The 24,292-nt window shown below is 35.0% G+C and overlaps 1 protein-coding gene across 6 annotated transcripts in view; it reads left to right on the top strand.

The window, feature by feature from the left end:
- Positions 1-24,292, top strand: part of VSTM2A (V-set and transmembrane domain containing 2A) — a 190,845-nt gene that overhangs the window by 19,620 nt on the left and 146,933 nt on the right. For 2 of the 6 annotated variants that reach the window (XM_077864154.1, XM_077864160.1), the window contains exon 5: positions 5,756-8,334. The exons of 1 other annotated variant lie outside the window; for it this stretch is intronic. In XM_077864154.1, coding sequence (XP_077720280.1) covers positions 5,756-5,844 — 89 coding nt within the window. In that variant the 3' untranslated portion in view covers positions 5,845-8,334. Of the gene's footprint in view, positions 1-5,495; positions 8,335-24,292 lie in introns of those variants that run through there. 3 more of the 6 variants (XM_077864155.1, XM_077864157.1, XM_077864159.1) reach the window with 3 other exon arrangements.

Here is a 24,292-nt window from a genome sequence, read left to right as displayed (position 1 = left end):
TGGCAATTAGACCATGTGTATGTGGGCACCTGCACTTTTTTTCCCCTCTCAACTACAATAGGAGGCCTTATAACTAGAACAAAGGTGTAAATTTGCTGACTAAAGGAAAGAGAAAAGGAAATTTACGCAGCTGCTGCCAACATGCCAGGGCACAATAAAATAGGCAATTTATGTATTAGGTCAAAATGAAGCACATTTCTTTTAAAAAATGGATTTCTGGAAGAAATTGGCACTGTATCCATAAGAATTCTAATAAAAAGATATTCTTTTCAAAAAATTATAGGATAAAATCATCCTATTATTTGACCTTTCCCCTTAAATAGTGATTTAGTATGTGCAAACCTGAATAAAAATTGCATTAAAAGCTAGCTTAAATTTTCTCACACAGCTATTTTCATTTCGTAAAGCTGGCATCTGTAATAAAAGAGAAGTATGTCAAAGGGCCTGTCTGTTCCTAGAGCTGTAATGGACACTCCGTTCTTTATAAACTCGGCCTCCTTACAGACAAAAAAAAAAAAAAAATTATTTGACTGTTGCTTCTTTTATTATTGGGGCATTTTCATTTTTAGATTTGTTCGGATGATAAGCCTCACTAATATTCACTTTTATAAAATAAAGACTCTGGAGTAAGACCACGGAGCCACATAGCAGGAGAGAAATTGTCATCTTCCTCGTTTCTTGTTCCTTTTGATTCCACCAGATACTCAAACAAGAAAAAGAAGAGAATTATACCCAATTGTACAGGCAGATGCCCTGAATTGATTGCTCCTTATGTTAAACCAATAAAACAGCGGTTCTCACATAGGAAATTAGCCTATCAGAAAATATTCACAGCCAAGAGAAAGTGAATACTTGAAGAGCTCTGGTAAAATTTAGATGGGATAAACTCTCCAGATAGTTGTCTGAACTCACCACCTAGTTCTTTGAGTTCAAAACCCATATCCTCTCCTGATGCTTTTTCCTGGTAGACAAGAGCTCCGGGGGTCTTCCTCTCCCCATTGCTAACTCATGGTGGCACTTTAACAATCAACTTAACTTTCTTAGTCCTAAACTATCAAATTGAATAAAAACCTTGGGGAAAAAAAAGAATTTCTTAGAAAGAAGAGGACATGTAAGAATCATGGTGGAGACACCTTTTACCCAAATATTTAAATGAATTTGGATGAACCTTTAAGCTCCAAAAAGCCTACAATATGAAAAGTTCAAAATATTATTATGTCCTATGACATTGGGTACACTATATGGAGCAAAACGAACTTTACTTCTTACTAATGTTTAGGAAAACTCCAAGTCTGATGATGTTTTTGTATCTAGTATTTATCAATTCAGAGTTGGGGAAAAGAAACAGATCAAAGGCAATTTTTTTTTCCTCCGAAGCATATGATAGCCAGTGCATTTTCCCTGAAAAGATCACTGTGCATTCAAATAATAGCTCCACCTCTTGACTTAACAGATGTGGAGACAATGGAGCAAGGTCCTTTGCTTCAGAGAGTTTCGTAAAAAAGGCCTGTCCTCATTCTAAGTTGATCTGACTTGCATTGCTGTTTCTTCATATCTCTAGTATGTGTTCTCCGTGTGACTTAGGGTGAAGCATTCCATGTCCCTGAGTTACATTTTCCTGATTTGTACATTTACTCTACAGAACTGTTGAGGGATGAACTAAGACAATGCATGCAGATTATCTACTGCATGTTCCCTGACACAGAGTAGATGCCCATTGCATTTTGGTCATTTTGGAAGTTGATGTGAACCAGAGGGATGCCACACCGTTAAACGAGCCCAGTGCCTTCCAGCCTCATGACCCTGGGTGCAGGGAAGGAACAGCAGTGCAGATGGAACAGTTGAAAAAGGAAGGCACTAAAAGGGAGCTCAGTTCTTTCATCCGGCGGACAGATGAGCGGGGCAAAGCCGACTTTGCAGCCCAGGAAGTGCTGAGTGAAATGAGGCAGGAAGCTGCAGGACCCGCGGGGCTCTCCGTGGCAGTGGTTCTCAGGATGTGCTGTCCCTGCAGCCCAGCTCCACTGCATTGCGCAGAATGCCAAAGTCTCACTCCTGTGCTGTGAGTGTTTTTGTTTTATTTTTGTTTTATTTTTAAGCAATAGATGGAATTTTTTGTTTTTTGAAATAATTATAGTAAGGATAAAATATTGGAGGCTTTTTCTTTTCTTTTTTTCTTTTTTTCATATTTCTCCTTAGCCAAACTCTCTTTCGTCATGGTCAGCCCCGTGAGAAATGCTTGCATTTCCCAATCTCAGCGAAGGTGACGTGACACGGAAATAGCATGAGTTCTAAGAAGAGCTGAAAAGTGGAAGCTAAGTTTCTGCAGTCCTTAGACTTCTAAGAAGACTTATTAGACTTTTCCATTTGCAAAATGGAGAAAATATCTTACCTATATTACAAAGGCTTGGGGAATTATACCTGAGAGAGCACTATGAAAATCTTTAAGCATAAAAACAAATGAAAGTCATTGTTATTAAATAGAAGTCAAAGGACATCACGAAATGGCATTCTGAGTCAGAGAGAAATCTAGGTTCTATTAGGCTGCTCTCCATCTGGGCACACTACCTGTACATTTTCTTCGCGTAATTTAGATAATAGTATCTCTTCTTTCTTCCTCACAGGGAATTTTTATGTAAGGGACAAAAGTATTAAGACTCTCAAGGCATTGTTTTAGACATCCAGAGTCAGAAAAGAATTGCTAAAGTTTTTTCGGTTGCCTTTAATGAGTTTACAATGTAATCAGTGTGTTCAACTCTGAATATAATGGATTACAAGTCAATGGAGGCCTTGCTAAGGCTACTGGAGAGGCAAGGCCCATACACTGTGAAGTTCAGAGGAGAGTGAGATTACAACTGCCTGGTGGGAACACACAAAACAGAAGCAGATTATTCAAGGAAAAGAGTTGCTTAAATTCATGGTCACATTGCGTAGTTAACAGGTCACCCTGCCTGGCCTTGGGCATAAGGCGAAAGAAACCAAATAAAATAGGTGACCCAACATGATGTCTGTCATACTAATATGAAAAAAATAATAAAATAACACACAAACAGTTATGCTCAATTTAAAAAGGTAGAACAAATATGTATGTATGGGAACAAATGTAGAACAAATATGTATTTGGGATCTTAGAAATGAGAGGCAGCAGAAGAAATTCTTGCTCAGAGCTCCCAGCTGCAGTCTTGGCTTTTATTATTTCATGGAAGTAAAATGTTTCTATTGGTGAAGATAAGAATAAAGCATGATGAGTGGCCAAAGGTTGCTTTTTACAAAAAAAATAATAATAACTTTCTATAGAATAGAGTAGAACATGTTTGATAATATTGTAATACTCAGAGTAGTGTACACCTGAATGGAAAGGACTATGATGTTTATTTGTTAAAAGAACACAGAACAAATGACAGCATTTCAGAGTCTTAGATTTCACTAGATCTGTGCGTTTACAAAGATAAAGGAGTACATATTTCCTCATTCAAGACCATAAACAGAAAGAAGAGAAAAACAATCAGTGATTTGATGATAAAATTGCTTTAGAATCTAATGTACAGGGAAAAAAAAAAGTGCTTTATAATTGTCCTGACAGAAATACATTGCATTTAATAGAAATATGCTAGGAAATGCATGTAACTAGAACAGATGAATGATTACTAGAAAAAAAGAGTACTATGTTACGGTGGCATATTGCATATCTGATGGCAGTTCAGAATTTTAGTAGCCTTAAAATACTCTTTACAGTATGCAGTTGGGTTTCTTTCTGATTATACTGCTAACGTAAATATTGTTTTAACTTGCACACGCTGGACATAGTATGATTGGAAATGTTGGATCAGAATGAAGCTAGCTGTTCCCTTCATATCTTTTTGGTAATGATGGGCTCAGGCATTTCCTATGAAGGGTTGATTATTTGTGGAAGGGACAGCATAGTACATGACCTGAGCAGATGTGAGCCAATCTGCAATGCCATGCTGAAAAGGAAACCATTATTTCACAAAATATCTTTTTTGAAGAAAGAATCATTTTGCTTCTTTTATTGCTCTTAGTATTTTTTAAACATTCAATATCAGACATATTTGTGTCAAGTTAACTGCATTTGGCTATTCAAGACCATGTAATCATTTCCTTCCTTCCTTCCTTCCTTCTTCCTTCCTTCCTCCCTTCCTCCCTTCTTTCTTTTCTTTTTTTCTTTTCTTCTTTCTTTCTTTCTTTCTTTCTTTCTTTCTTTCTTTCTTTCTTTCTTTCTTCTTTCTTTTCTTTCTCTTTCTTTCTTTCTTTTTTTCCTTCCTTCCTTCCTTCCTTCCTTCCTTCCTTCCTTCCTTCCTTCCTTCCTTTCTTCTATTTTCCTTTCCTTTTTTTTGATTAAATGAATCCTTGTCAAAGAATTTCTCTTTACAAGATAATAAGAATATATATTTAATTTTGGAAAGTTCAGATGCTAGTGGTTCTGTGTAGATTGTATATATTTCCCTTGCATGAACTTTGTACTGAGAGCTGCACATGACCTATACTATCACTTTTGCATTGTTGAACCTTCTACCAAGCCTGAATGAAGGCACCCTGCAGAGACTCACCATTTACTGCAGGATCTTCAGCTATTAGCTTTCTGTGAGGAGATAATGTGCTAAATATATGGCTCACTTACCAAACAAGGACAATCAACAGCAGCACTAGGGTAACCTAACCAAAACCAAACCAAACCAAAACCAAAAACAGTAATGCTAGCCTGTCAAAAGGCCATCTTAGAATCCCCAAATGTTTATTCTACAGTGATGTTTTGAGAGCATGTGTTTTTGCCTCAATTTTTATCATTGGCAATATGGACCTGAACATGATTTAGCGAAAATATTCAAAAGATTGAATTTCCTTACCCTTACCCCTTCAAACTGTTTCAACCTATCTCCAATTAAAACAAAAAATACAAAAAAGAAAGAAATTCTTTGAGCCTCATCACATTTTTGTTTTCTTTCAAACAAAGGTATTTAATGCATAATTAGTAGCTAGAGGCTTACTGGATAAGATGTATGAAGAAGAAAATATAAAAATACAATTTAGCTCTCTCCTTTACATTGCCCTCAAGCTCTCAAAAATTTCTAACTCTTGATAGCATTCATTTTTCCTTTGATTTCAAGGGTAAACAATTGAGAAAAAAAAATGCCTTAAATGCACCCGTTCCAGAACATATTCTCCAAAACAAAATGCCCTAGTGCACCCCGTCCCAGAACACATTCTCCCCACCCTTGAGAAGCCTGCTGCTCTGAGTCGGTTATACTCCTGTGGTTTTATGCTTATGCAGTAGTAAAACAGGGGATGTGTATTTTCAGTACGAATAGAGGAATAACCAAATGACTATAGTGAATGATCCTTAAAGAATTACTTGAGGGAAGAGTATTTGGATTTGTTCCTCTCAGTGTTCCCAACCATGGGATGGCAATGTTTGAAAACAGACAAAACAAGACCAACTTCCTGGGACTGAAATACTTTGTATGTGTTGTTATTTGCAGTGCATGCCAAGACATTCATGAGCACCAGAGCCAAGCTGGCGAGCTAATTAAATATATATATGTATGTGTTTAAAACAGCCTAATAAGGAGCATTGGAAATCTTCAAGATGAGCGAATATCTTATAACTTCTTCCGCAGGTGCGAGGATAGCTACAAGCCATGGACTTTCTGTCCTGCTTCTTGTTTGTGGCTTTGTGAAGGGTGCTTTGCTTTAATCTAAAGTGCTGACTTTTTTCCAATATCACTTTCTCTTCTTAAAGCAAAGAGCAAATCGCCTGTAAAATCTACGGAGCGGACAGCAAAGTTGACCCTAAACTCCAAGCACCACTCTGCACCCACTGTTCTCTAATTACCTACCCAAGGAGCGCCTGCTTCCGGAAGCATAAACGAAGAAGCTATCACACGCTTTGTTCATAACATTTTCTTGGGCAAATCACTGATCTTTTATTTCAAGAAAATTAGTGTGAAGTGATAGGACATTTTCTAATAGCAAGATCTATTTTTTTTTTTTTTCCTTTTCTTTCGGCTACTTAAAACATCTCACTGACTGCTCAGGGGTTGGCCTGAACGTCATCGGTATAGTAAATATCTACTACGGATACCACTGATTTCCTACTAAAAGACACATTATCTGCAGGAAGCAAACAGGAATCAAAAAGCTACAGAACATAAACTATCATCAAACAAAACCCCTCTTTTGGGGCAACAACAAAATCATCGACACTGCGAGTCAACAAGGAGAACATTACTTTAAATAAGACATAATAAAAGAAAGATTTTTTTTAATTTTCTCTTTTTTTTTTCTTGGCTTTTTTTCTCCTTTTTCTTGATTCTAGTTCTTGTTCAATGGTGGCAAGTGCTGATTACGGCCAATCCCTGTCAATCCTGGGAGGTTTATATAAATACATTTTGAGTGTTCTATATTTCAATGTATTTTGATTCATTTTGCAATTCCTGTATATGCAAACTTGACAAATTCTGTAAATTGCTTATAGTATGTGTGATATAACTTCAAAGTAGATAGACTATGACCCTCATGCAAGCTGATTTTTATCATTAAATATATAAATATATACATATAGAGATCTATATGTTGGGCCACCAACCAACCTTTTTTTAGATAAAGCATTTGTTTTTCACTTATAATTCATATATTGTGTGAATTTTGTAATGCCTTGTTTCACTTCCACAGGTTTGACAGCTGCAGATGGTTATCTGTTGCCCTCTGCTTCCTTCTGGAAAATGCATATTCAAAATTGTATTGGTCTCTGATAAACGAATTAATTTTGTTGTGTGTATGCTGTGCTGAAATTTGCTATGTTCCTTTATATACGGTGTTTATTGAGGTTTGAGGGTCTCTTGACTCTGAAGAATGTACACTCTCTGGTTTTGACAGCTATCCCTATATTATTATCATCATTATTATTTTCAAAATGCAATGTTGCTTCTAGAAAATTTGCCTTGGAGGTGAATGTGAGAAGGTGAAGTGATCACCATGATTACCTAAATTCATGGAAAAACACTTCTTGTTGTGGCTAAAAATGCTGCTTCCTTTGACCTTTATGAATTCTTGTAGCTTTGTCACTCTGTTATTTGCTGCTAATTATATTTTAATGTCTCTTAATTAAAAATTAAAATTTGGTTGTTGGCTAAATATAATATGCAAAAGATGTCTGCAAATCCCCAACTAAAGAAGATAAAATGCGTTCAAGTTTTCACTGGTTAAATGAATTATAATTTTAAATATTTCATTCTTATTTTTGGCTTTATGATAATTCAAATTATTTTATTTGGAAATTTTTTCTACTCTGGCAAAGAATGATAGGCAGAACTATTAATGTGTTCCATATATACTATGGAATAGATACAGATTGAGATAGAAATGACCTAAGTTTTCCTTCCAGAGAGATTCTAACATTTTCTTTCGTAACAAAACCAGAAGATCATCTTTGTAGGACCACCAGCTCATAGGCTAAGGTCCTAAACTGAAGCTTGAAGGCAATGAATACCTCTGCTTTTCAAAGGTAAATGCATTGATTTTCTGCTATTCAATTACAAGCAATGTGCATATTTTCATAATATCTTAACATTATCTTTGAGAAATAATGTTTCAGGCTAAAACTTCTATTGACTTCTTTTTGTCCATTTGGTTTATTATTTCAGTCTAATGAGAAAAAATAAATAAAGGATTTAATTGCGCTATTTTATTAACCTAGAAATTTATTTTCTTTCAAAATTTAATACTAAAAATGAATAAATTAATGGTAAGATAAATATTAAGTCTATCTGACCTCTAAAGATCACATACATTCAAGCGTAAATTACCGTACTGATTCAGATTCAATCATGCAGGGAAATTCCACCATATAATTTACTTTCACCGAAAGTTTAGGTCATGAGATTGGTCAACTCTAAAGCAAGACAGATATGTATCTGTATCAATGATGTTTACCATGCTCGCTCGTAATAAAGGATATATGCTGGCTTGGGAAGAATTCTCACTAGATTCATTGTGTCAGTGTCCAAAATAATGAAGTCTTCTTTGTCAGTGGGCTACCAAGAGTCTGACTAACTGGCCTCTGTGAGAGAGAAGTATCTCCAAACTTGAAAAGCTAATGTGTAACCTTAAATATTGGACAGAAGCATAAAAAACTAAAGAATCTGTCTAGTGGTTTTTACCTTGTATCCTGTGCTCCCAGGACTACTGCTCATAGGTAACCATGACTCTAAAAACAAAGATTGAAAAATAAGTTATATAACTTTCTCAATCTTGATTTCTAAGGTTATGAAATGTTTTTCAGAAGAGGAAGTAATAAAAAGTTGAAATTTCTTACCTGAATTCAAATCAATGCTTTAGTTCTTCCTTAAAGACTTACAAATTGCTTACAAATAAAACAATGTAAATGAAAACACTTGAGGATGAAATGATAATAAAAATTATCTGAACCAGGAGCTCCTGATCTGAATTAGTAAACAAGCTTGGTGGAGTTTATGAACCTACTAAAATTATATGCATATTTTTGGATATGTGTACTTTTTAAACCTTTTATTTAAATTCCAGTTAGTTGACATACAGTGTTATATTAATTTCAGGTGTAGAATTTAGTGATTCAACACTTCCATACATCACCCAGTGTTCATAACAAGTGCCCTCCTTAATCCCCATCCCCTCCCCTCTGTTCACTATCAGTTTGCTCTCTGTAGTTAAGAGTATTTCTTGGTTTGCCTCTCTTTTTTTTCCCCTGACAATTTTGTTTTTAATATTTGTTTTGTTTCTTAAATTCCACATATTAGTAAAATCATATGGTATTTGTCTTTCTCTGACTGACTTATTTCACTTAGCATAATATTCTCTAGTTTTATCCATGTCATTGCAAATGGCAAGATTTCATTCTTTTTTATGCCTGAGTAATATTTCATTATATACATATATTCTTTATTCATTCATCAGTCAATGAACATTGGGTTATTTCCTTAATTTGGCTATTGTAGATAATCCTGCTATAAACATAGAGGATGCATGCATCCCTTTGAATCTGTATTTTTGCATCCTTTGGGTGAATAGCCTGGTAGTGCAATTGCTGGGTCATAGGGTAGCTCTATTTTTAACTTTTTGAGGAACCTCCATAGTTCTCCACAGTGGCTGCACCATTTCACATCCCCACCAACAGTGCAGGAGGTTTCCCCTTTCTCCACATCCTCAGCAACACCTGTTGTTTCTTGTTTGTTGATTTTAGCCATTCTGACAGGTATGAAGTGTGATATATGTGTATTCGTTTTATGTAGATGATACCGTCCATTCATTGATTCTAAAAGTGATTGGATTGTGATTTGCTGGCCCAAAAGAAGAATGCTTAGATGTTTTTGAGCACCTAAAAGGACCTGATTATTATTCTGAACTAATTTACCTTAGAGTTCTTAGAAGCAAGACATCTTTAAGGAAATAGTGTGCATGTATGTGTGTGTGTGTATATATATTTGTGTACATATATATACATATATACATAAAAGAAGCATGTTTCTAAATCCAGAAAAAATTTTCTTTAAATTTCTTATATACTGCATGGAATAACAGATATGAGATGATGTTTGTTGAATTCTTAGAGCCAAAGCTAAGAACTTAAAATACAAATTTTGTGAGATATATATATCAAATAAGCAGTCTTAGTTTTGATCTTATATAAAAGACAAAATGTCTAAATATCACTTAGTAGTACTTCCTATAAGAAGGAAATAATTGCAAAAAGTAATTGTAATCTAAGATAATATATAAACTGTGATGATTGTGTCTTAGAATTAAAACTATGAAGCTACAAAGTACACGTGCAAGTAATTTCAAACATGAGGTCCAAATAATTTTAATTTTAGAGTTTGGTTTTTTAATTTAAGGAATCTCTACACTCCACGTGGGACTCAAACTCATGACCCTGGGATTGAGTCACATGTTCTGACTGAGACAGCCAGATGCCCCCAAAATAATTTTACTTTTAGAACTGCTGATCAATTAGGGGAGCAGTCCATCATTCAGAAAGTGTTATAAACGTCATCCTTCCTGTGATGGAATAGTTTGTAAAGTCCTTTCCAGTACCTAGGGAAAGACAGATAGGAAACATCCAAACACAAGGGTATATAAAATGATAAATTCTATGAGGAAAATCCAGTAGGATGATGTAAAGGAATGTGACTGGAAGTGATGGGGAAGCTGTTCAGAGAAGCCAACACTTAAGCTTGAATGACAAGAAGCTTGTCAGGGAGGATCTCAGAGAAGTTTCCAGGGAGAGGAAACAATTTGCACCAAACTCCCAGTGGGAAGTTCATCTAGGCTGGATTATGCACTAGAAAGAAGCAAAAGTACTGTAAGTGAGGGGAGAGTGGCAGGATATGAGATCAGGTGAAGGAGAGCCAGAGAAATGAAGCAAGATAGAGGAATAGAACGGTTTGTGAAAATTCCAATGTGAGCTATTCTGAGATCCAGACACAAGCTCTCCAGACCTGACTTTTTATCATGTTTAGTTTCGCGTGTAAGCAAGACTCCTTTGGGAACAAAACTGAATCTCTAAAATAGTTAAGTGATACTTTTGTATCAGAGCTCAGGGATTTATTAGGCATGAAGAAATTTAACAACCTTTTAATGCTAATTTACAAGTGATAATTTTGAGGAGGAAAAGGAAAGCAATGAGAGAAAATTGGTACTGCTTTTAGTGTAGTACTGAAATAGTTATAAGTATAATTTGAAATAAAAACATGAGTATAAAATTGAAAGTACAGATAGGTTGAAATAAGAGACACCTAGGCACTTGGTAAAATGTTGTAATTAAAAAGGTAAAGAGAAGGGGAAATCTCTACCTGTACAGAGAAAAAATGGTGATCCAAAAAAAAAAAAAAAAAAAAGATCACAGAGTCCACCACAATACAAATCCCAGAAGACAATGGATTAAAAAGTACAGTGGGAAAAATATTGTGACAAAATAATTTTATACTTAGTTAAGTTATACTTTGATTGTTTAAGAAATAAACAAAATCATTCTGAGGTAAGCAAGGCTCATAGAAAAATTGCATATTATCTATTCTTCTTGAGGCTATGCTTACTTCCTATATGTTCCAACTAAGATAAGAATCAAATATGATATTAAAAATAAATAGGCATAATATAAACTGTCTACCACATAAGCTCTGAAATTGCGTTAAATCTAAAGAGGCATTGAAAATTTTATTGTCTTTTACTGTATATAAAAAGAAACAAATTTTACAAAATAGGACTTATCCTTATTGTGTGCATGCAGTGAAATGCACTCTAATATTTTCTATTTTAGTTCTGTTTCTTTTTTGCTAACACTTGTCACAGAACATTAAATTGATTTTATAATCCAACATCTGAAAAAAAAATCCACAGGTGCATTTTATTCCAAAATTTAATATAAATAGTAAACATAAGTAAATGGTAGTATATAATATAAAACAGTAATTTAATTGAGTTGTAAACTCTTATTATATTTTTAAAAACCAGGAAGATAGAGATGACCCAAGTTAAAAAAAAAATGTATTCTTTCTCCTGTACTAAAGTGGCATGACTCCTATTGGGGGTAAGGGAGTAATAGAGCTATTGTACATGTCTATGGTCTTTATGTTCCATTTCAAGTTTGTCTCTTTTTCTTTTTTCTGGCTTATTATCATCAGAGAAACCCCTTCCTGTGTTTGAGATATCTTTAACCCTTAGTTATAACTGATCAGGTCCTCCAGAAGACATTTCCTTCTTCAAAGCTTTGAGAACTTTGGAGAGATAGCAGACCAGGATATTTGCAGTCTACTTCCATGACTGGCCCTAGATACCAGAGAAGGGTAGAAGAAATAACAGTCGTGGTATTTAATCACTAGAGGAAAGGCATACATAGTGACAGGTAATAAGAAGCAATCTCAGGGAGCACTTGGGTGGCTCAGTTGGTTAAGCCTCCAACTCTTGATTTTGGCTCAGCATCATGAGATGGAGCCCCAAGTCAGGCTCTGTACTGGGCATGGAGCCTGCTTGGGATTCTCTTTCTCCCTCTCCCTCTACCCCTCCTCCCTCTTCTTCTCTAAAAAAAAAAAAAAAAAAAAAAAAAAAAAAAAAAAACCACTAAAGAAACCAACCAACCAACCAACCCAGCAACATCAGAAAGGTAATCAGAATGTCTGACCTAAGTTTTGAAATTGATTGTAGAATCAGAGGAAATAGAAGAGCAACCTTCTTGAAGAAACGCCTGGTTTGTATGATTCACCTTTCCTTGGAAACAGAGTTTCAAACCACCATACTAAAGTTGCATTCCTCATCCAAACTCCTCATCAGAGTTAGATTCATTAAAAGGATCACTGATCCCAAGAATAATATTTTATGTGAATCTTGGGAATATTACCCTCAGCATCTCCCAAAGGGACTAAGGTGCTTGGAGAATACGTGTGCAATGAAGAAAGAGATCATTCAGACCTGGTGTGTTACTGGGCAATGACTCAGAATTAATACTATATCCTGAGGTCCCTGGCATATCTAGTGGAAGATGTAAGGGGCAGGCAATTCATAGAATATTTCCCCTTAATCTCTTTTTGGCCATGGGGACCACTATACCCACCTACATTTCCCCCAGCTCCTAAAAACATGGTTGAAATGTCTAATTTGAGTAATAGAAGAAAAACTCTACATTGTTTCTCTGTCAAATTAGCTAATGGCCATGTTTCTGAAGGACCCTGGAATTTCTTGTTTACCAAAACATTTCAAATTTTTTTTTAATTTTTTTTTTATTTTTATTTATGATAGTCACATAGAGAGAGAGAGAGAGAGAGGCAGAGACATAGGCAGAGGGAGAAGCAGGCTCCATGCACCGGGAGCCTGACGTGGGATTCGATCCGGGGTTTCCAGGATCGCGCCCTGGGCCAAAGGCAGGCGCCAAACCGCTGCGCCACCCAGGGATCCCTACCAAAACATTTCAATAAGAAACTTCAATGACAGAAATAAGTGACGCTATTAAAGTCATGGATAAAGCATTTACCTTTCCTTGGTAGTACAAAAGACTGCTGAGTCTTGAGTCAAGGTTAGCACAGGCATAATTGGGTGCTGAGTGCAATTGTAGCTGATGGTTCAAATAAAGGTACTTACAGAGCAAATTAGCAGAGCTCTTGGCTCCTGTCCTACAGTTAATAATTTGGGTTTTTTTTTTGCTTCATTGCAGAAAAATTATTTTAATAAATAAAAGGACTGTTTTGTTTTACCTAGCAGAGATGAAAGTACTCCTTTACCATCTTTTCTCAAAGTTACATTGATTTGCCAGGTCTGAGTGTCAATCTAGTTTTCTTCACCAGCCCCTCAGACATCCTATTAATCTTTCACATTGACGGCATCATGTTGATAAGATCTGGAGATTGGGAAAAAATAGTGCCATGGAGCCCTCAAAAATATACATACACTCTACAGGATGAAAGATAAACTCTAAAAAGATACAGGACTACAATAGCGTCAAGTATACCATTAAACATTTAAGGAAATATGATACCAGCTTTTCGCAAAATACTCCAGTGAATAGAAAAATAGAGCATGTTCTCCAGCTCTTTCTATGAGATTCACATTGTCTGGCTAAAAAAAACTTCACAGTAACAGTAGGAGAAAAGGCACTTACAGGTAATCTAACTCATGAATATAGGTGCAAGAATTAGCCACAAAATAACCAAATAATTCAATCAACATAATAATCACATAGAATCATGGTTTGTTTCAGGAATGCACAGTTGGAAAAAACAAAGATATAATTCTCAACAGTCATATAGTTTCCAGAAGGAGACACTAAGTATAATTGACTTATTTGGGAGTTTCAAGAACCATGAGCCAAAATGAAGGAAAGAAGACAGAGAGGACAGAGTGTGTTGTCAAGCCAACTATCACTGCAAACAATTGGAGTTTAATCCTATGGGGAAATTATGCACCTGGTATAAAACACACCTCAGTGTTATCTCCATCCAAAGGAGAACCTGGAGTATTTCACTATAACATTAACAGAATAAAAAAAGTATGTACAGATCTCAGTAGATGAAAAAAAAAGGTATCTGATGAAATTCAATATCCGTTCATGATTAAAAATTCTAGAAAACTTGAAAAGTCTTTCCTCATCAATGGGCATTTTCAAAACTGTTGTAGCAAATACCATAATCAGTTATGACAGATTGAATATTTTTCCTTTATACTCAAAATATGAGGAGTAAGACAATGCAGCTCACTATCCCATATTTATGTATTATATGTGCTTAGAAGCATTTTAATGATCCATATTTGGGAGGAACACCAATAATCATTAACAGTAAAATATACAAATATATACTATGTTCATAAAATAATAAAATAATACATAAAATAATACACCAGATAGCAAAGAAAACAACTCAACTAGGGCTATTTATAACATTATGGATGAATTTTAAAGCTATAATTGACGATTGATTAAAAACATAAGGGATATTGTTTTATAAAATTCAAGAATAAGTGAAATTTAATCAGTGTCTGAAGCATGCCAGAAAATTTCTTCTAAAATGAAGAAATATGTCACACCTTATTGTCCCTAATACTAAAGAGCCCTATGTTACATGGGCCTGTTTGGATTTTGGAAACACACACACTATATATAGTCCATTGTGTTGCTCTGATTTATTAAATGACCTGAAAGTTTGCCAGGTTTGAGTGCCAACAGAGGAAAGGAAGGCTTTTTATCTGGTCCAGGCCATGATGGAAATCGCGCTGCCCATTGACTCTCACAGCTCTACAGGTCCAATTGTGTTGATAGTGTCTTGTTAATATATATGGGGTCTGCTAAAAATCTTGCTAGGAGAATCACTGTGAAAATCACTTGATTTTTTTGTAGTAAAGCCATGCCTACTGTGGCAGTTTATTCATCCACTTTTAAGAAACCTTTTGCCACTGTCCCCTGGCAGAAATTAAATAAAGATGGGATACCAGGCAATTATGCAACCTGTTGAGACTTAGTGTTATCTATTAAGTCCAGCATACTACTACATTCCTCCATCATGTAGAAGTAAGAAAGTATCTGAGGACATCCTGAAGGTACAATAATTACATAAAAATGTCACATTCTCTGTTCCCATATTCCCACCATAAACATCAATCCTCAATCAACCCACATTATAGTGTTGTGAAGAATTAGTTCTCCATAAAGAAAAGTTTAAATTCAATTTACAAATGATTTTGCAACCAGAAATTCCCCTTTTAAAAGATATTTAGAGGGCATACAAAACTTGACTTGAAATATTCAACAGCAGATCCTTGACAATCAAAATTGCATATATACATGTTTGTATAAGTTTAATATGTACATTAGATAGCATGATAAAGACAGCATTCCAAATCACTGGGAAAAGAATGATTCTATCAGCAAATGTAGAATAATTGATTAATTATTTCAGGGAAAAAAATCAAGCAAAATAAAGTTAGGAAAGAGTAAATTAAATGGCAGTATAAGACTTAAACTAAATTATTTAGGCAAAAAAATCAAAATCGGAAGAACTAAGAGAAAAAGCACTTCATCATATATGATACACCTAAATCAATATCCTTCCATATTTTTACAAACTTAGTAAGCAAAAGAACTTCAATTTTAGTAAGAAAAAGAGAAAGCAATAACAAGATCAATGTTTTGTAAACATAAGTCTGAATTTCAGAAAAATTGATGTTTTAAATGTTTTATTATAAAATATTAAAAACTGTATAAATTATATTCTCAAGAAGCTAAAAATCATCTTTTAAATGAACCACAGGATAAGAAGAAATAATAAAGAGAAACATAAAAATAATGAATGATATAATAGAAAAATCTTATAGAGCAGATATAAAGGAAAGTTGTTTGAACAAATGATAAAATAGGCAAAATTCTGGGTGATAAAGTCAAGAAAAAAAGGAAGAAAAAAAGGAAGAAAATAAAATGTTAAGACAAAACAGAAGACAAACACTAAAAGTTACAAAAGAAGATAAAATATATGTCTGATTATCTATAGTAAGTAAAGTGGCACAAAAAGCTCAGGATGACAAGTGGCAATCTCAGCTTCCAATTCTATGGAGCCACAGGAAGATGCCTCTATGGAGGCATACCTCCTTTGAGAACCAGAATCTCCAAAAAAGCAAAATTTGAAGGGGACAGAAATCAAAACTTAAGTGAGTGGGTAATTATGTACCATAGTGTGAGGAGTCACTCCTACTTCCAGTCTTGTTTTCTGGACTCTTGTATGCTGACTTTGGAAAAATCAGCACCACATATCAGATGCTGATTCAAACCATACAATATCTTTCTGGATATTGGTACCAACTGGAGCTTAACTAAGTCTCAGTGGACCATGTCTTTGTTTTATCAGACCAGCTGCTTCTGGGTGATGGAATATGTGGTAACGCCAATGGATTCGACGAACATACATCCTTTGGCACACTTCTGAGTGAATGATTCCTTGCTCAGAGGTAATGGTATGATGGTGCTGGCAAAAGCATTACTTAAAGGAAGGAAATTCATATACAGAATTCTTGTATGTTCCTGATGTAACAAATAGGCATCCCTTTCATGATGAAAAGAATCCAGTGTAATCAAACTACTACCTACCAGGTCTTCCTGAGAGTGGTGCCATGTCCGGAGCTCAGCATTGGTTTTTACCAGAAGCAAGATGGATTCTCAGCAGTGCAGCAGCACTAAGCAGCCTTTGTGTTGGGAAGCCTCAGTCATGGAGCCCAAGCAAATGTATTTGATATAACATGATATAGGATAACGTAAAATTGTAATGTGGCTAACAAGGTAATGATCACCTCTATAGATGATAAATGATATTTAATAAAGTTCAAAATTCTTTTTTAAAACTTTTTGTAGGGGTTCCTGAGTGGCTTAGTCAAGTAAGCATCTGCCTTTAGCTCAGGTCATGATCTTGGGGTCCTGGGATCAAGCCCCACAGCAGGCTCCCTGTTCAGCAGGGAATCTGCTTCTCCCTCTCCCTATGCCTCTCCCTGCTGTTCATGCTCTCTTTCAGTTGTTCTCTCTTTCAAATAAATAAAATGTTAAAAAAAAAAAACAACTCTTTGTAAATTTGAATTTGAAGTTTGTTCAATAAAATGAACAAAATCTATCTTATACTACAACAAAACAAACTGTTAGAATGTAAACACTATAAACACTTTTATCAAGCTAAGAAACACAACCAGGATCCCTGTTATTGTTATTTGATATTTGTTATTTGATAACAGTGATTTGATAATCAAGCCGGTGTGAAATACAAAAATAAGAAACAAAAACTAAAAGGAATATAATCATCATAGTTTGGAGATAAATAATTATCTACTGAAAAGCACAAGATTGGTAAACTAGCATATATTAAGGCTAGTAATTGACTAAAATGTGATTAAAGATAAATACTAATACAAAAATACAAAAATACAGCATTTTCCTCATGTCAGTTGGAAAAGCATAATGAAAAAAGAAATGCATTCACATTGACAACACACACAGATTAAATAAGAATAGCAATATGATGAAAGAGGTCAGATCTAAGTGAAGAAAACAAAAAATATTGAGGGCACAAAAGAAAACTAATCATTGGAAACCATATCATATCCCAGAAATAGTATTTTTAAAGATGATAATCCTTCCTGAAGCCACACATTTCCAAATATATCTTAGCTAGGATTTTTTTTTTTTTTTGGAATTTTGCCAAATTACTTTAAACTTGATCTTGAAAAAGAAATGAGGGAAAATAGCCAGAGAAAAATTTTTTGAGTAATGAATGTAGAGTTAACCTTCCAGATAATGAAAGTATGATAATTAAAATAATGTGGCTTGGGCCCAAGTATTGACAAGAAGATAAATGAAATACAATGAACGTTCTAGAAATACTCAAGTGTATATAACAAAAATAATACATGACAAGGTGATATGAACAAGCAACTGGGAAATCAGCATTATTCAATCAGTAATTATGATTTGATGAATAGGTGGTTGCAGAGTCACTGTTCACCATGAATTCATGAATATTCTGGGTGGATTTGACAATTAAATGGAAAAGAAGACAGAAGAAAAAAATTTGTGAAAAAACTCATAAGCATAAATCAGAAATTAGCAATTATAAAGGAAATTAACAGATAAAATGTGAAGAAATACAAATTTTCTGTAAGAAAGATAATTTTTGAAAGGTAAAGGTACATCTTGGATAGGCAAAAAAGAAACAGATAAGTAGATTATATTCTTAATATTTAAGAACATCATAAATATGAAAGGAAGACATTAACTCTCTAGTTGGAAAGTTGGCTACAGATAGTTATTAGACTTAGACAAAAGAATATATTTTATATATATTTATGTGTGTGTGTATATATATACATATATATAATGTAGAGGAAATTGAAAGTATAAGAGAACAATTTTTAAAAGATTTTATTTATTTATTTATTTGACAGAGAGAGAGCATGAGCAGGGGGAGTGGTAGACAGAGGGAAGAGGAGCAGGGAGCCTGGTGTGGGACTCGATCCCAGCATCCCGGGATCATGATCTGGGTTGAAGGCACTTAACTAACTGAGCCACCCAGGTACCTAAGAACATTTTTTTTTATAAAGCCATGCAAATATATTTGAAAATATAAACATGGAAGGAATAATGACATTATATACTCTTCATTAACTCGATACCCTGTAAACATATATATTTCCTGGGTGATCTTTGGCATTTGGTAATATAGAGCAAATGTCTGAAGCCAGATCAAATTTTATTCCTAGGATGGTCAACTGCTTTTTTCCTCCAGAAATTTTTAAGACTTTTTTTTAAACCTTACCATTAAATTTGTTTTGAAGATACTTCTTTTCTCACACAAATTATCTGTTCAACCTTAGCTCAAATATCTCTGTCATTTTTGTTGATAGAATACCTAATGGAAATGTTGGAATCTTTTGTTCAGAATAACTGTTTTTAGCTTAAACTCTGAGCTCATGACAGATCCCAAAGTATGCAAGAAACTCTACATATCCATCCTGCCTAACTATGAAGTACCTGTCTGACAATGAACATTTGATGGGCAGTCCCCCCGACCTGTTCTTACACAGAATTCCAAAATGATTTGCCCAGGTCCTGACACATAGCAGGTGAATAATAAACATACCCTTTTATTGTTACTTTTGATGACAAGGTCACTACAGAACAGCCCAGATCTCCATTTCTGTGTAATCAACATGAGGCTCATTTTCTGAGACAGCAGTTAATCCACAGATAGGGAACCACAACGCAGTGATGACTCAAGTCAACATAATACTGAAAAAGAACAAAGTTGAAGGACTGACACTGCCTAAGTTCAAGACTTATTATAAAGCTACAGTAATCAAAATAGTGTGCTGTTGGCAAAATAGACAAATAGGTCAATGGAGCAGAACTGAGAGCCCTGGAATAGAATTTGTGTGGACAAATATAGTCAATGGTTTTTCATAGGAGAGCAAAGGCTATTCAGTGAAGAAAAGATAGTCTTTTCAATATATGGTATTGAAAACTGGGTGTCCATTGGAAAAACAATAGATGTAAGTGCTAATATTATACCTTTCCCAAAAATAACTCAAAATACATCTTAACATAAAACCTAAATGTAAAACATAAAACTCCTAGAAGAAAAAAAAAAAAGAAAATCTAACATGATGATAGATTTGGCAATGACTTTTAGATACAATACTAGGTACATAGTCCTTGAAAGAAAAAATTGATAGAGTTTACTAAAACTTAAAACTTCTGTGAAAAACAGTTACAAAAGAATATAAATACCACAAAACAGAAGAAAATATTTGTAAAATACATATCTGACAACGAACTTATATCCAAAATATAAGAAGAATTATTGAATTTTAATAATTAAAAAAGTCTTAAATATGGGCAAAAGATCTGCAGGGATGCCACCTCACCAAAGGAAAATAGACTAATGGCAACTAAGTATGTGAAAAGATGCTCAATATCATAAGTCTTAGGGAAATTCTGAATTAAGACAATGAAATACTACTACACACCTATCAGAATAGCTAAAATTCAAAACACCACTGAATGCTAGTGAGGGTATGGAGCAACAGATACTCTCAGTCATTGCTGGTGGGAATTCAAAGTTGTACACACATTTTGAAGGACAGTTTGGCAGTTTCTTAATAGCTAAATATAATGCTACCCTATGGTTCAGCAATTAAACTCCTAAGTATTTTGCTGAATGAATTGAAAACTTCTGTCCAATCCAAAACTTGCACATAAATGTTCATAACAGCTTTACCCATCATCACCAAAAACAGGGGTGGCCTAGATGTCCTTCAAAAAGTACATGGATAAATAACTGTAGTGCATCTGTGCAATGGAATATAATTCAATGATGAAAAGAAATTAGTAATCAAGCCATGAAAGGCTTAGAGGGACTTTAAATATGTATATATAATATATACATATATAAATATGTGCATATATATATATGTATATATATATCTAAGTAAAAGAAAAAACTACACACTATATGATCCCAACCATATGACATTCTGGAAAGGCAAAACTATGGAGAAAGTAAGAGATCAGTGGTTGTCAGAGACTTATGGGGAGGAAGGAAAGATGGAAAGGTAGAGAGCAGGGGAATTTTAGTGGCAGAGAAACTAAGTGTACGATACTATAATGGTGGTTAAATGACATTGTGCGTTTGTCAAAACCCATAAAACTACAGAAGAGTTGTTGCTAATGTAAACTATGCACTTTATTTAATAATAATGTACCTATATGAGTTCACCAGTTGTTATAAATATTACACTAATGAGAGATTTTAACAATAAGGAAAACAGTTGGGGGCAAGAGAAAGTATAATCTAGCTCTCTGTACTGTGCTCAATTTCCTGAAAACCTAAAATTGTTTTAAAACATAAAATGTATTAATTAAAAAAATAGGTGACTAAGGTGTTTTAAAATATGCCAACACAACTTACTGTCTTTCAAAAAAAAAATTAAAAAAAAATAAAGATACTCTAAGTACAAACTGAGTCAGCTTGATTAAGGTCAAAGATTTTGATAGGATTGTAATAATCACTCTACTAGTATTTGTACTTCTTTAAAATGACATGCCATTGTTACTAATTAAGGTATGAGGTCAGTATCTTCAATTAAAAATCAAACCAAGCCATAATTAAATCATACACCAAGATGCAAAACATATATTAAAATTTTAAACTACTAGAAATTGTATGATGATGAAAATTATTCAGAGAAAACTATAATATGAGCAGTGAGCCCTTAAAGCACAACATCGTATGTATGTCTACATCACGCTTAGTTAGGAATTCCTTTGCTGTAAGATTTCATTCTGCCTGCATCACAAATTCAAAGGTTTGAAAATGTGAATCATAGATCTTTGGGTAGATGTTAACAGTACATTCCATAACACCCCCCCCCGCCCCCCATGAATTGTGTCTCTGTATTCCTAACATAGAGTAGACTCTTACTTGGAGTAGAAAGGCAATGCTTGCATGTAAATAAAAAGAAAAGAAAGGAGAGAAGAAAGAGAGCCAAAGAAAAGGATGAAGATGCATTGATTAGGCATTGAAATGCCTGAGCTCATCGTCAAAGCTTGATGGAGCTCTGAGTATTCTAACATCTAACCAGCCTTTTCATGGATTCAAACTTTGGGGAAATCATAAAGATAGTCAAATTCTCCTGTGTTCGATTTATATTTCAAATTTCTGAGAGTATACAGAAAGTGTTAGACGCACCATTGGTTGCCTTGAAACTGAGCTCATTTCCACCTCTGCCTTATGCAGATTTTTTTTAAAGCATCTGTTTTGTGTGAGTATTGTTTTCATGACAGTTATGGAAGAGGCGAATGTGTCTAAAATAGTTTGTATACTAAGACAGAAATGCCTTACTTTTTTATGATAGCCTCATTTCATTTTTAAGTTGGCAGCAACAGTATATTTTCGCATATTCCTCAGCACGGAAGTTTACCTATTTCTTGCATGGTTGGAATGGTCAGTATTGGCACATCATTTAAATGTTGTGATGCTAACCAAAGAGGTAAAGGATATATACCCTAAAAACTACAGAACACTTCTGAAAGAAATTGAGGAAGACACAAAGAGATGGAAAAACATTTCATGCTCATGGATTGGCAAAATTAATATTGTGAAAATGTCAATGCTACCCAGGGCAATTTACACATTCAATGCAATCCCTATCAAAATACTATGGACTTTCTTCAGAGAGTTGGAACAAATCATCTTAAGATTTGTGTGGAATAAGAAAAGACCCTGAATAGCCAGGGGAATATTAAAAAAGAAAACCAGAGCCAGGGGCATCACAAGGCCAGATTTCAGGTTGGACTACAAAGCTGTGGTCATCAAGACAGTGTGGTACTGGCACAAAAACAGACACATAGATCAATGGAACAGAACAGAGAATCCAGAAATGGGCCCTCAACTCTATGGTCAACTAATATTTGACAAAGCAGGAAAGACTCTCCACTGGAAAAAAGACAGTCTCTTCAATAAATGGTGCTGGGAAAATTGGACATCCACATGCAGAAGAATGAAACTAGACCACTCTCTTTCACCAGACACAAAGATAAACTCAAAATGGATGAAAGATCTAAATGTGAGACAAGATTCCATCAAAATCCTAGAGAAGAACACAGGCAACACCCTTTTTGAACTTGGCCACAGCAACTTCTTGCAAGATACATCCAGGAAGGCCAGGGAAACAAAAGCAAAAATGAACTATTGGGACTTCATCAAGATAAGAAGCTTCTGCACAGCAAAAGAAACAGTTAACAAAACTACAAGACAACCTACAGAATGGGAGAAGATATTTGCAAATGACTTATCACATAAAGGGCAAGTTTCCAAGATCTATAAAGAACTTCTTAAACTCAACAGCAAAGAAACAAACAATCCAATCATGAAATGGGCAAAGGACATGAACGGAAATCTCACAGAGGAAGACATAGACATGGCCAACATGCACATGAGAAAATGCTCTGCATCACTTGCCATCAGGGAAATACAAATCAAAACCACCATGAGATCCCACCTCACACCAGGGAGAATGGGGCAAATTAACAAGGCAGGAAACAACAAATGTTTGAGAGGATGTGGAGAAAGGGGAACCCTCTTGCACTGTTGGTGGGAATGTGAACTGGTGCAGCCACTCTGGAAAACTGTGTGGAGGTTCCTCAAAGAGTTAAAAATAGACCTGCCCTATGACCCAGCAATTACACTGCTGGGGATTTACCCCAAAGATACAGATGCAGTGAAACGCCGGGACACCTGCACCCCGATGTTCACAGCAGCAATGTCCACAATAGCCAAACTGTGGAAGGAGCCTCGGTGTCCATCGAAAGATGATGGATAAAGAAGCTGTGGTCTCTGTATACAATGGAATATTCCTCAGCCATTAAAAACTACAAATACCCACCATTTGCTTCGACGTGGATGGACCTGGAGGGTATTGTGCTGAGTGAAATAAGTCAATCGGAGAAGGACAAACATGTGGTCTCATTCATTTGGGGAATATAAAAATTAATGTAAGGGAATAAAGGGAAAGGAGAGAAAAATGAGTGAAAATATCAGTGAGTGTGACAAAACATGAGAGACACCTAACTCTGGGAAATGAACAAAGGGTAGTGGAAAGGAAGGTGGGCGGGGGGTGAGTGTGAATGGGTGACGGGCACTGAGGGGGGCACTTGGCGGGATGAGCACTGGGTGTTATGCTCTATGTTGGCAAATTGAACTTGAATAAAAAATAAAATAAATAAATTTTGTGATGCTTCCTTGCATTTCATTATCTGTGATTTGAGGGCAGTGAATGAAAGTGATTTACATAAGCTTCTAAAATTACAATTAACTGTAAAGACATTAAATGTGCTCTCAGATGAGAGTGACACGCATCTTTCTGTTATATATTAATTTGTTCTTCCTTCTTTTCCTTACTATTTCAGGGAGTAAGAGGATAGAAAAAAAATAACTCATCAATTTGAAAAGAATGTGTGTTTGGGCATTGGGAAATAAGTTTGCAAGTTGCTCTTGGCATTGGACAACAATAAAGACAGCCCTGGGAGACCTATCTGAAAGCTTTATAGGAGGAAGTTCCATCAAAAATCTCTACAAACTAAATATTAATTACATTGCTAGTATGAGAAGTAGGAGAGATAACATTACTGATGCCAGAATGAAATTATCAGCAAAACTGGACTCTGAAATACATACTGACGCACTACTATTCACTTCAGGTCCAATGCTGTTTTCTCTGTAAGATGCAG

The sequence above is a fragment of the Canis aureus genome, chromosome 21 (genome assembly GCF_053574225.1).
Source record: "Canis aureus isolate CA01 chromosome 21, VMU_Caureus_v.1.0, whole genome shotgun sequence".
In the NCBI taxonomy this organism is placed as follows: Eukaryota; Metazoa; Chordata; class Mammalia; order Carnivora; family Canidae; genus Canis; species Canis aureus.
This window is presented reverse-complemented; position numbering and strand designations above follow the sequence as displayed.